Genomic DNA, 14,014 nt, shown 5'->3' on the forward strand with positions numbered 1-14,014 from the left:
AAGGGAGCCCGCACCGCGGCTTAGAACTGGATTCCAGACTGTGGGGCCCCGCAGGGAAGGCTCTGGATACCTACGAGGCCTTCTTGGCACCAGAAGGACTGTGAGCAGCTGTGCTTGCCCTTCTCTTTATCACCCCGTGCCCTTCGATCTCCCACCCCACTCACCCCCTTGCCCTTCCTCCTCCAGCGGCCCCACCAGCCTCCCTCTCTGCTCATCCATCAACACCGCTATCACCTTCTTCCTCCACTGTCTCCTTCCCTCTTCACATACCCTTTCCTTTCCTGCTCCCTGGTTTCTCTTCTCCCCCTGGCCTCCCCTCCCCCCCACACTCCCACCCCCTCACTGGTCTGTCTCCCCCCATCCTGCCCTTAGCTTTACTCCTGCCCCTACCTGGCGCCCCTGCGCACCCACCGGTACCCCTGGGCATTCCCTTCTGCCTTCCCGCCCCAATATCTCCCTCTCCCTCCCTTGTGCTCCCACCCCCAGCATCTTCCCACTGTCCGTCCCACCCCCTTTCAGCCCCGCCACCCTCCACTCCTCCACCCCCTCCGGCCCCAGCCCTCTGTTTGCTTTCCTCCCGGATCTGATGAGAGGACCTCCCTGCCTCTGCCTGTGCCCCGCCCACTTCTGGCAGCAGGGGTCCAGCCTCATGGCTGAGGGCTCCCGGACTCAGGTCCTGGGGAAAGGGCCCCCACTCAGCATCCAGCTCCTGCGAGCCCAGTACAAGGGCCTGAAGCAGCAGCAGAGGACCCAGGCCCACCTGGTGGTGCTCCCGAAAGGTAGGGCCGGGCAGGTGCTGGGAGCAGCAGTGGCGGGAAGGGGGCCTGGCTGTGGGGAATGGGGTTGGTGTGGGGGGGTCCCCGAGCTGAGGGCAGGGCAGGCCCAGGGCTCTGCAGGCCCTCCTGGGGCTTGGGAATGAGCTAGAATGCAGGTCACCAGGAGTCAGAGCCAGAGCAGAGAGGCTAGTTCAGGGCAGCTCTGCTGGGCTCAGGCCCCCCCCCACACACACCGACTGAGCCAGGGGCCTCTACCAGGCACCTGGCCAGCATCCTGCTGGACCCTGGCCTCTGTTTATGTTCTGATCTTGCTGGACTGGTCTGCCTGGTGCACTGGGGCTGGCCCCCTGCTAGGCCAGGTGGGGAGAAGGGAGCTCTGCTTCCTGGCTAGGTCTCGCCCAAGCACCTCCTGCAAATCCAAGAAACTGGCTCGCGAGAGAGAAGACGTGGCATTCCCAACAGCCTGGGCACTGGCCAGAGGACACACGGGGCTCAGAGTCCCAGGAGGTGCCCTGGATCGGGGAGCCTGCTCCTCACAGCCTCACGCAGCAGCCAGGAAGGGTCGACGAGGCACAGAGCCCCCTCTTCAAGGGGAGAAGCCGGTTCCCTTTGGGAACTCAGATTTTATTGCAGGAGGAAGTTAGGAACACAGGGCACAGAAATAAAGCGATTGTCAACATCCCGCCCTTCAACTTCTAACAGAGAAACCATCAAGGGCGGGGGGGGGGGGGGGGGGGAAGGTCCCCAGAAAGATCAAGGCTGTGCCTGGGAATTTCTATGGTTAGTTGTACAGTTCAGGACTCACTCAGTGACCCAACCTGCAGTCGGCCAGGCTGGAAGAAATCAGGAGCCAGAGGGAGCTCGCCATCCTGGGCAGGAAGTGTGCTGTCTTTTGGAGACAAACGTGGCACTTCTGAGCTGAAGGCAACCATCTCCCATTACTGGGGCTGTTGCCAACCCCTGGGATCCATTTGAACTGAACTGTCACAGCCAAATAACCCATCTCTGCGGGGCTTAAACTGGAAGGTTCCCAAAGCCCTATCCCCTCCTCAAGGGTGTTCATTCCTTCATTCATTCAGCAAACATTTACTAAATTAAACCACTACCAAATGAAAGCACCATGCTTAACTAAACACCTGCAATGCAGACTCACCTATCCATGTGCCAAGGACAGCCTGAAGTCAACGTGCCCCATGGAATTCACCATCCCCTGCCCTTACCTCTTCCGGCTGGCCCTTCCTCCTGCATTCTGCAACTCAGAGCCCCCTCCTCCAGGCAGACATCAGGGAACATTTACAGAAATAATGTGCATATGATGCTAGGCAGACCAAAAAAAAAAAAAAAAAGCCATCTTGCCTATATTTTAGCAAGAAGGTAGATGGTGGGGTAGCATTCGTTGAGATAAGGCATACAGAAGGAAAAGTCACTGGGTAGGGAGAAAGAAATCTGTGTGGGACTGTGCTGCATTTGAGACAGTTGTCTATAGGACTTCCAACCAGCCTGGATCTCAGGGGGGAAAGTGGGGCTGGAGATAGAGATTTGGGGTCGTAGTTGAAGTTGTGGGCATGGGTACAATTGTGGCAGGTCAGTGTGTAAACTGATCAGAGGCTGGAGTGAAAGTTAGAGTTCTGGAGTATTCTATCACTTACGGGACAAGCCACAGAAGGGAAGCTGGGGGAGACAGAGAGCAGGCAGAACGGCAGGAGGGGAGCAGAACAGCCTTAGAGAGGAGGGGCGCTCGGACACGAGCTGGACCTGGGACGGCCCTGGCCGACCTCTGAGGACACTGTGCCCAGTGAAATAAGCCAGTCACAAAAAGGCAAATGCTGAGTGGTGCCCCTTGTGGGAGCCCCCGGAATAGTCAAGTTCGTAGACAGAAAGTAGGGTGCTGGTTGCCAGGAGCGGGGGTGGGGGGAGCAGAGAGCTGCGGTTTAACGGGTCCAGAGTCCAGCGTGGGAAGGGGAGAAAGGTCCGGAGATCAGCTGCCTGCTTGACACTCCTGAATTGTACCTTTCCAATGGTGTGAACTTTTATATTATGTGTGTTTTGCCACAATTACATATTTTTTAAATGGCAGAAAAAAATAGGAGATAGTAATGTTATGAAGCCACATGAGTAGAAAAAATTTAGAAGATAGTGATCCTCTGTGTTCAGTACACAGGAACCCAGGAAGAGAGAGTGACTACTGATACGGTGACCCCAAGACCAGCTCCTCTTAAAACGACGCTTCACTGTCTCCCGACATTGGGTTGTGTCTGGAAGGGCAGGTGTACTTACTGGGAGTTGGTTCAGGGCAGGAAGGACCCTTGAGTTAGCTTTCTTCATCCTGACTTAGTGTTACGGGATGGATGTAGAGTCTAGAAATTCGGCTCCAAGGAGCAGCATAATTGCCCTGCTGCAACATAAGGGCACCGTGGAGCCATGGGCTGGCGTCCAGGAAGGCCCTGTGCCCCAGTGGTGGGATCCAAAAAGGCATATGCTTTTGTCACATGCAGGCAGTGTGTGACTCGTCTCATGAAGAAGGCTCTGGGGACGAGCGCTCGCACGGTTCTCGGGTACGTGTCACCTAACATTCCCAACAGCACTGCCAGCAGCCCCTCTGCTCAGACCTCCATCCCATCCCTCCGCCCAGCTGAAGAGGGAAAGCGGGGAAGAGCTCAAAATGCCCCTTCCCCAACCTGTGTCTTCTGGCAAGTGGACCCAAGGATGGAGAATTAAGGAAGCATCCTGTCCCCATCCTCCTTGGCTCTCGAATCAGTGCAGAGCATTGTGAACACTGTCAAGGTTTTCACGCTTGTTACACTGGGGAAATAGCAGTGCAAGTACGGAAGCCGGAACACATCTTCCGTCTTCCCTCTGGAATCAGCGTTGACGGGGCTCACATGGCAGAGATTCTGCACTGGTCTTGTTTCTCCTGGGTTCTGAAGCCCAGGGGCTTCCTTCTGACCCGGTTTCTTCAACACTATTGCTCCCCTGCTGCCATTCACTTTGTCACCTATAGGAACTCCTGCGGGTGACAAAGGCCAGAATGGTCAAGGGAACTTCTCTAACATCTCAGAGGGAACTCCAGGCTGGTCACAGACCTACTTTCTATAAGAACACACCTTTCAGACATTCATTCCCACAACCCCTGCTGCCACCAAGAGTTGACAATAAACTATCATATTCCGCAAGGTGGTAAAAAATATGTCCCTGAAAGAAGAAGAGAGACTCTGGTCCTCATCCTCATCCCTGAAGCCGGTTCAGGGAAGCAGGGGATGCTCAAATGTGTTCATTCCCAGAACAGAGTCTGTGGGATGGAAGGACAGGGCCAGTCCTCCAAAAGGAGCCGCTTCAAAACGTGGTTCCTCCCTCCTCTGCAATGAGTGGCAAAGCCAGGTTCAGCACCCGGAACACTCAGCCCCCCAAGTTGTCTTTTCCACTGGTGAGCACTGGTGCATCTTGACATGGGTGACCGCATGCGTGCCTTTGCTCCTTGACATTCCTTTTGCCTGAAATGCTAGTTCCTTAGCTCTTCCTAGGTTCGTGGAAGGACCTAGGAACTTCCATGAACCCTCTCTATGCGTCAAAAACTGAGGCCTATTATTGAACTCTATGATGCTGCAGTTTTTCTTCATAGCGTTGGTTACCACCTGAAATTCTACTATATTCATTTGCTTGTTGTTTTTCTAGCCTGCCAGGACACATCATAAACATATGGATGTTGTCTCAATGTTCACTACTATATTATCAAGACCTAGAATATGTAATACCTGGCACATAATAAGTGCTCAATAAATAGTTGGTGCATGAATGAATAATTGTGTATGAGAGGGAGAAAGAGAGACAGACAGCTTTCATGGATGTATGTGAGTGTGTGAGGTTGAGAGAGACTGCACGTGTGTGAGCATACGTGAGTGGGATCATGTGTGAGTTTGTGTATATACGTGCATACACACGCAACATACTGGCTACCTGGCCTCTGTGATGTTTGGGGCAGAGCCTTGTCTAATGAGCTGCCCACGATCCTTTCCAGCAGTGACCCTGCTTGTGCTTTGCTTTCTCAGGAGGGATCACTACTACTCCTGCTGAACCCATGGTCAGTGCTGTTTGGATTAACAAGGAGAGGAGGTCTTCACTGTCCCTGGACAAGGGGGACCCCGAGGCAGCGGGGACACTGGAGGAGGCTGACCGAGGCTATCTGCAGGTCCCCGGGTCCCCATGGCACACACACTTACAGATGCACTGCTCGGTCCAAGCCGTCCACCAGGAACCCTGTCAAGTAAAACACAAGGGCACGTTCATGGGGTCTGAGCAAAGGCTTCCTCAGGAAAAAGACCCTGGTTTGCTTGAACACGAGCAGATGACTCAGCAAGGGACCATGATGCCAGAGGCAGCCCAGCACGAACGTCAGGTGGGCAACACCCAAACAAAGGTGGTGGGATCCGGCATAAGCAATGGCATTCGGCACGCTTCTTCCATGAAGAACACGCCTAGGCCTGGAAAACCAGCTCACTATCCATTTCCCCAGAGGAAAACTCCCAGGATCTCCCAAGCTGCTCGGAACCTGGGCTTATATGGCCCAGCCTGAAGTCTTCTACTCAACCAGATGTCCCAACCTTGAGGCCATCTGCGGTCTCATCAAAGAAGCCAGGAGGCAGAATCACAATGAGGGCCTCTAGGTCTGAGCAGAACTGGACTATCTCAGTGGTAGGGATTGTGGGCAGTGGACTTCACAGTGGACACGTGGGCTTGTCCTTCAAAAGAGAGGAGGTTGTCCAGAGCAGCCTGCTCACTGTTCAGGATGAAAGTCTGTCTGGCCAGTGCAGCCCCACTCTGCTTACATAAGAAGACATCGCCACACAGCCCTGGACGCCCATTCCTTGGGGAGGTCCAGTAAGACATCTGCTTAGTCCCGAAAACCAGGGAATCTTGAAACACAGAATAGAGACCCTAGCCAATGCAAAGCCTTAGCAGTACCCTGGAGTCAACGAACAAGGGCAACCTTGCTTCTAATATCTTCTGGTGATTTCTCACATGTTCTGGAGAAGATGAGCTCTGAGAATTGCCTTTTTTCTGGTGGCTCCGCCTGGAGGGTCAGCTCACTTAGAGGTCACTATGTTCACTTGTAGTGACCACACCATTACAACCTGAACTTCCCAAAGTATGGTCACCCTGGGCAGAAAGGGGTAGAACAATGCCACCCACCATTTTGTATGTGTAAGGGGTCTTTAGGAAGGGTTGGTCCCCTCTTACCTCTCACTGAGGCTGCAGGTTCTGGTGTCATCACTGATTTATTTCCTTCTCTACCTCCCTCCTTCCCTTCTTCTTTCCTTCCCTTCTACTCTTCTCTTTGTCTTCTCTCTCTGTTCCCTCCCTCCCTCTCCCCCTCTCCAATCATTGAAGATCTGTGGCAATCGGAGCCTGAGCAGAAGGAGCCAAAGAAATGCTCCTGCTTGAAACAGGTGTTTCCCACAAACTGCTTCCTTTTCAGTCCGTTGGATCACTCAGACCCTTCCTGGGATACTTCAAACCTCAGACAAAGTGGAGCAGCTGTTACTGCGGTGTGATGGCAGATAAAAGTATGTCTTTTCCCGGTTAACGTTTAACTTTAGTAATGACATTTAAACACATCTAAAGTGCCTTCTCCTCATATCGATCCTCTCACTGCACAGGTTCAGCCACATCTTTCTCCCCCGCCACAGTGCAGTCTCCCCAACCACAGACAGGGTTGTTAACCAGGATTGTCATTACCTGTCAAAAACACTTATGTGCCTGCTCCTTGGGCCACCCAGAAATGCACTCCAATGTGGAGATTCATTGTGATTCCTTTTGTGAATAATTAATAAGAGCCAGTTGTTAATTTTTTTTATAGCTAATGAAAAACAAGAACATTTTCTGAAAAAAAAAATTGTGTCCTATGATTTTGTTTTACAAAGGATTCCCACACTAACCTCCTTTTCTATACTGTATCAGTCAGGTTAGACTAGACTTTGCTGCAGTAACAAACAGCCCCCAATTCTCATACCAGGAGCTTTTTTGTTCACTCATGAAAAGTCTACCATGGGTGTGGGCAAACTCCCAGGGCAGCTGTCCCGCATCTATTACCAGTACTGCAGGCCACATCAATACTGGTTGCCCCTATCACTGTCACGGGAGAAGAGAAGATGCACTAACAGTCATGTACTGCCTTTCATCCCTTTTACTCACATTTCATCGGCCAAAGCCAGCCACACGGTCGTATCCCCACCTGCAGGGTACAAATGAGAAAGTGCAATCACCCCATGTGCCTAGAGGAGAGGAGCAGTGGAATTCTGGGTGAGCAGCACAGGTGGAGTGGGGCCAGCTGGAGAACAGGACCAGATTTCACGAGGAACACACTAAGTAGCCACTAAGGGACTTAGATGCGAGACTAAAATGATTTGATTTGCGGTCTAACCGGGTTACTTTGGTTGTTCTATGGACAATGAGTTGAGAGGGACCTTGAGAGGCAGTGTCGGGGGAAAAGGCCACAGCAAGCTCAAGTAGGACAGGTGTGGTTATCTCCAGCAAGAGTGGAAGCAGAGAGATGGAGAAAAAGCGAATACATGTGATACATACTTTGGAGATAGACTAGGTAGGATTTACTGAAGGAAAGCCTTGAGTTCAGTCGGAAGGAGACAGAGTTTGAGACACTCAGGAGACACACAAATAGAGATACCAACTAGGCAAGTGGGTCAGCGAGACTGGAGTTCTGGGCCGGACTGAAGAATGTGTCATCAAAAGAATGAGAAAAGCTGAGCCCAGGGATGCAGGGTGGAGGAGAAGACAGGGTCTGAATGCGTCCCGAGAACGCCCAGTTCGCTTCATGAAAGAATCTGTAAGGGTTTTTATGATTCTTACTGTTTAGAAGAGGTGGGGTAGATGGAGGAGGGGGCAGCAAAGGGAACTGAAGGGGAGCGACCAGGACAAGGAAGAGGCAGGCGGTGTGAACTCACAGACCTCAAGAGGCAAGAGATAGTTGGAGATGTTGCAGTTTACTCCCCTAATCACAAACCTTCCACCAAGGAAGGGGGGAAGGGTTTCCCAGAGTCCATATTCTTCAGTCTGGGGTTGTTTCTTCTCCACTCTGATTTTAAGAGTCAAGTCCAAGAAGAAATGCCAGATGGGGGAAAGTTTTCAACCAGGGGCAGGCCAGGTCACGGTCAAGTGGGTCAGAGCAGGCTGAGAGTGCCTTTGCCCTGCAGGTCTGCCTGTCCCCAGGACTGGGTCAGCCCTGGCCTGGGCTGGGCTGCTGATTGACTGTTCACTGAGGTGGAGCTCGGAGAGAAAGGAGACAAGGGGAGGCTGGTTGGCAATCCTCCCCCTCCCTTCCCACAAGGCCGCCCTGCCAGGAGCGTTGGACCGGAACCATCTGTCTGTGTCTCAAGCACACATACATACTTTCACCAACCCTTGGGCTTTCAAACCCCTGCTGGGACAAAGGGCTCAGATTACACTTGGGCTGTCACTCTACCCCAAACTCTGATTTTCTCTCCCGGGCTGGTCAAGCCTGAAGCTCATGTTCTATTCCCACAGTCTGCACAGTGCTAGCAGAAGGCTTTCTTCTGTTAGAGAACCAGCTCACATAGTAAATCCTACACCGGGCGGGTTACATCCATAGAGCCACCCAAGTCAGAGCCCACCAACCTGCAGCACCCCGACCTCCCAGCCCACAGTCAGGACACCCCCGCGTGGCTGCCGAGAGATTTGCTTCAGTCTTCCTGGGGTTGGAGGCGGGTGCATCTGGGCTTCAGTTTCAGCACTGCCTTTGGTAGACGTGACCTTGGCTGAATCACTTACTTCACAGTCACAGATTTCCCAGTTGTAAAGGGAGACAATAAATAGACCCTGTGGGGTGCGAATGGGGATGGGAGGGTCTTTCCCATTAGCTGTCAACTGTGCTCCATCCAGCCAGGGAGCAGGCACTCTCCACACACGCTCAGCCGGTTCCCTAACTTTTCAGTCACTCCCCATCATTAAAACGCTTTCTTTACCTTTCTTAAGTATGAGAATTTAAACGTCTATCTCAGGGGTCTCCAACTACGGCCTGCGGGCCGCATGCGGCCCCTTGAGGCCATTTATCCAGCCACCGCCGCACTTCCAGAAGGGGCACTTCTTTCATTGGTGGTCAGTGAGAGGAGCACATTGACCATCTCATTAGCCAAAAGCAGGCCCATAGTTCCCACTGAAATACTGGTCAGTTTGTTGATTTAAATTTACTTGTTCTTTATTTTAAATATTGTATTTGCTCCCATTTTGTTTTTTTACTTTAAAATAAGATATGTGCAGTGTGCATAGGGATTTGTTCATAGTTTTTTTATAGTCCGGCCCTCCAGTGGTCTGAGGGACAGTGAACTGGCCCCCTGTGTAAAAAGTTTGGGGACCCCTGGTCTATCTCATAGTCAAGTCAGGGCCGACCAACCCTCAAACTGCCCCTCTCCCCCCAGCACACACCCCTCCCCCTTCCGTGCCCACAGCACTTTGGCATTAGTGCAGAAGGACGCACAGAGGGCACAGAGGGCTCTTTATGTGACTGGCAGTGGTCTACTTTGGTCTCCTTTCCCCGGGCTGTTTACACTGACCTAACTCGAGTCTGCTGGCTTGGGATGGACACGTGGTGGGCCCCACAGGCTCCTGCAAAGGAGAGATGCCCCTGAAGCAGCTCCTCTAGTGCTGGGGGTCCCCTGCTCCTCTGCTGGCCCCCTCCCACTGCAGCCGAGGCCCACCTCTCTTTGCTGGTTACCCCAGTCTTATCTGTCCATAGCCGGTCCCAAAATTCGAATCGGTTTGTGATCCAATAAACTCTTAAAGTCTTAATATGCCTCAGTTTATCTTTTTAACACTACTATGTTAAACTACCTTCTTCTGACCCCTTCCCCTCACTGATTTCTATATCACCATAGCTGAGAAATTGCTTGAATACAGGAGGGGGCCAACATGGCATATAATACAATAATTAATAATAATAACATAGGAATAAACTCTGTTTCATCTACTCACAACTGTACACCTACTTTTGCCCCACCCTGTATTTTGAAATGGTGAAATTGGTGCTTCTATCTGGAGGCCAGCGAGAACCATGACTTTCTCTAATGCATCTGAATAAAAAAGGGGCGATGTAATAAACCTGACAAGCTCGGGGAGTGGGGTGGGTATAACGCAGCCCTGACAAACTCAGTGACGAACGGTAACCACACAGGAGGGTCTGATCATAAATTCCTAACTGGGCAGGCCATGCGGGGAGTCCCATACTGGGCCTACAACCTCCTTAGCAAAGGCCAGTTTGTACCTAAAGTGAGCCCTGGCCACAGTTCTGTGCATCTAGGATAACACACCTTTGAAATGTCTGAGTAATCTTCTTTTCTAGACCCATCTGCAGGTGTCTTTTCTAGACACAAGCACAGGTGTCAGAACAGGAGACGATGGAAGCCCTCTTTCTTACCCTGTGCCCCGCATACCGTCTCTGTGTGCCCTAATGTTAATTATTAACTATCCTGTACCCACCAATGTCAAAGAAGTATGCGTTTCTTCTCTTGTCTTTTATCCAATCCTAGAGCTCATCCTGCTGTGCTTTCTCCTGCCTCCTTAATCCACCACCAAAGGATTTCATGGAACCCCCTATGTCTCCTCCTTTGATGCTAATGTATAAAACAAGCTGCAAGGCTGCCTTCCCCGGAGCGTTTTCTCAAACCGTTGAGATTTTATTTCTGGGCATGTCCTCAATACTTTGGCTTAAATAGGCTCTTATAAGACTTTTCTATAGGTTGGACATGTTTCCTGAAATCTAAACTTTCCCTGCTTTGCACAAACATCCCTTTAGGTCATTGATTGTTCCTGCTTTGCACAAACTTCCCTTTAGGTCACTTCCCTGTTGTTGAGAAGGACCCCATTCGCCTCCTTTCAATGTTTTCCATGTGCACACTGTTTTCTGCACTTTTTCCTGCTGTGATTGTGTTTCTCCCACAGCTAATGAATAAGAGGCTCCCTAGAAACAATGCTCAAGGGACTGAAATTTTTATTGTAATTTTATCTTTTGCCCTTGGGTTTGTGACAATTACATTAAGTTTTCTCCTCCACTTCCACCCGGAAGGACGATATACCCACGATATGTTATTAATCCATTTATCTTCCCTTTGTCTGTTCATTGATAAACCTGTGCCCTGGCGATGCTGGAATCCATCCCCGAGTTCCCCAAATCCAGGATTATAATCAGGACTTGGCATCATATCAACCCTTCAGCCCTGGCCAAGAAAAGGAGGAGCAGGAAAAACTGGTGGCAGCACCCAGAGCATCACCCGCCAACCCAAACTGCAAGTGTTTTTTTAAAGGACCTTGAGCTGGCCCTCAAAATCACTCTCAGGCTCAGATCCACATTAGCAAATACTGTCCCCGTGCAGGCGCTGCCTGTGCTTCTGTCCCTGTCCCTGCCAGTCTCGGGTCCCACAGGCTCGATCCCCTCTCAACACCAAGCCTTGCTCTCCTTTCAAGGTGCCATCCATGACATGTGTGGTGACGCTCACAACCTGAGGACTCAGAGAGACTGCCCGCCAAATCCCAGGCTCCTCTCTGCTGAGCTCTACCACATGCTGCCAAGATGGATGGGGCCTTGGCTGGATAGCTTCGTTGGTAAGAGCATCATCCTGAAGCACAGAGGTTACTGGTTCAATCCCCAGTCAGGGCACATACAGGAACAGATCGATGTTCCTGTCTCTCTCTCTCTCTCTCTCTCAAAAAAAAAAAAAAAAAAAAAAAGATGGATGGAAAAACCCCTACACCTCTAACCAGCCAACCACCGCCACCAGAGGGTGAGTATGCAAAGGCAAGTCGAAACAAGTGCATACTGAGGTGAAACCCTGGGACCTCCCCTGAGCCCCTTTCTGTTCCTCCAGCCTTAGGATTACACCAAGGTTGGCCCTGTCCTCTAAGACACGCTTCTCTGCCTGTCTACACAAGAGAATCATCAGGAAGCCTGGAGAATATTCAATGAAATTACAGTCTCTGGAGTAGGGTCATCACATTGGTATTCTATATTTTTCTCTTTAAATCAAGGCATAAATATGTAGTATGGGAAGTACACTAATCTTGTATATAGCTCAAAAATTTATTTTCACATATATATATACTTATTTTCAGAGACACACACAAACACACTTGTGCGATTACACAAGATACACACTCCCAGCATCCTCATCCCACTCATGAACCACAGTTGACTTTTCCATTGTCCTGTTCCCATTTTTTTGCCATTATAAATAAAGCTAGTTTCATTCTTTTTGCATGTCCTTTGCTGAACGTTTGTTTTCATTTCCTTATTATATATCTATTTTTACAGATGTCTGTTTGGATGGGCTGGCCTTGAGCATGGGAGCTTTCAGAGAGCGCCCCCTGGTGGTTCTCTGGTGCGATCAGCATTCTGGCCCTCTGGGGCCACACAGATTGCAAACCGGAGGCACAGACAAAATTGCTCAAGGGACAGATGAGGCCAAGCTTACCACTCGTCAGAACCTCCACGTCCCCTCTCTTCTGGGTCCCACTCTTATTCTACTTGACCTTGCCAGGAGGGGGAGCAGCAGTGGGGGATGGTCCTATGTGGGAGGCAGCCCCATGCCTATGTGATGACATCAGCCTGTGGGTGGGAAGCTCTGAAAAGAAAGTCGACCAGAAGGGCCATGGTCCCTCCTACCAATGTGCAGGCCGCCCATGTCCTCTTTGGGGGGAGAGTCACGGGGGAGGGAAAACCTTGAACTTCCTCACTAGGACCAATCACAGAGGGAGCCAGGAGCACTGCTTGTTGGAGGGTTCTCTCACATCAGGACTCTTCTGGAGATGAACTAGAAGCCATATGCTGAGGAGGGCATGCTCAGGGATGACAGCGGGGACCACTTCAGGGCCAGGGCCTGAAAGGGTTTGGGCCAGAAGCTCCCGAAAATCCTCTCTGTGTTTTTTAGCCAGAGGTGTGGAGGGAGGATGGCAAAGGATTATCTTCGGAATGTTTTAAAGACACTTAAAAATTTCAGAGTGGCTTGACCAGGAGGTGGTGCAGGGGATAGAGCGTTGGACTGGGACATGGAGAACCCAGGTTCAAGACCTCAAGATTACCGGCTTGAGCGCCAGCTCATCTGGTTTGAGCAAAAAGCTCACCAGCTTGGATCCAAGGTCGCTGGCTTGAGCAAGGGGTTACTCGGTCTGCTGTAGCCCCACAGTCAAGGCACATATGAGAAAGCAATCAATGAACAACTAAGATGTTGCAACAAAGAATTGATGCTTCTCATTTCTCTCCATTCCTGTCTGTCCCTCTCTCTGACTCTCTCTGACTCTCTCTGTCTCTGTCACAAAAAAAAAAGAAAAAGAAAAAAGAAAAAAGAAAGAAAAGAAAAAGAAAAAGAACATTTCAGAGTGATTGGAGCCGCCAATGGCATCCTGGCCAAACTCCTATAGCCCAGCTCAGTGGTTCACAAAGTGTGCTCTGTGGACCAGGACCAGGACCAGTAGTATCCACATCTTGTGGGAACACGTGAGAAGTGAAAATTCTCAGCCCCACCCACCACCCTGACTCAGAAACTGAGAGTGAGGCCCAGCAATGCTTTAGCAAGTCCTCCAGGTGATTCTGAGGCAGGCCCGCGGGTCACGATATAACTAGGTTGTCCCCTGTCTTCCTGTGTGTGTGATCAGTATGGATGGCTCACGTTTGGTAGATTTCCTCTTGCAGATTTTTTAAGCAAAAAGTATCCCCATTATTGTCCCAAGCACTTGTACAGAGATAGGGAATTACTCACTCATATTGAAAAGACTATGCCATTTTAACAAGTTCACATAGGTACTTCCAGCCCCACTTTCCTATTCTCCTCTAAAGCATGTCAGTCCTGTTAGCCCTGTGAAGAGGAAAAGGAAGTGACAGGACAGAGAGGTCGCCCCCTGCAGGCCCCACAGGAAGGTGCACAGAGCCCGTCCCCTTAGGTACCAGTGGCCCAGCAGATGGATGTCCGCTTGCTGAGGGCAGGCTGGTGTGAGGTGGTTAGGAAGTAAACAGTCTACTTACAGACAGAGAACAAACCTTTTGCAGGTACTGGGCATCTCCTGCATGCCAGGTTTGGTACTGGGACAAAAAGGAGAGAGACACACAGGCAAGACACACACTTGTTCTTAAAGAGAGAAAGAAAAATTTTAAACACACTGGACAGGCATGACTCATGGGATATTATCATAAATGACTTCCACGGATGAAGTTCATGGCGGGG

The 14,014-nt window shown here is 50.8% G+C and overlaps 1 protein-coding gene across 1 annotated transcript; it reads left to right on the forward strand.

Moving 5' to 3' along the window:
- Positions 1 to 586: 586 nt before the first annotated feature.
- On the forward strand, positions 587 to 6,637 carry C2H9orf152 (chromosome 2 C9orf152 homolog). The gene is made up of 2 exons (XM_066254676.1): positions 587 to 779; positions 4,823 to 6,637. Exons 1-2 carry the CDS (start codon positions 587 to 589, stop codon positions 5,344 to 5,346), a joined length of 717 nt encoding a protein of 238 aa, XP_066110773.1. The 3' UTR covers positions 5,347 to 6,637.
- The last annotated feature ends 7,377 nt before the right edge of the window (positions 6,638 to 14,014 follow it).

This window comes from Saccopteryx bilineata, chromosome 2 (genome assembly GCF_036850765.1).
Source record: "Saccopteryx bilineata isolate mSacBil1 chromosome 2, mSacBil1_pri_phased_curated, whole genome shotgun sequence".
Lineage (NCBI taxonomy): Eukaryota > Metazoa > Chordata > Mammalia > Chiroptera > Emballonuridae > Saccopteryx > Saccopteryx bilineata.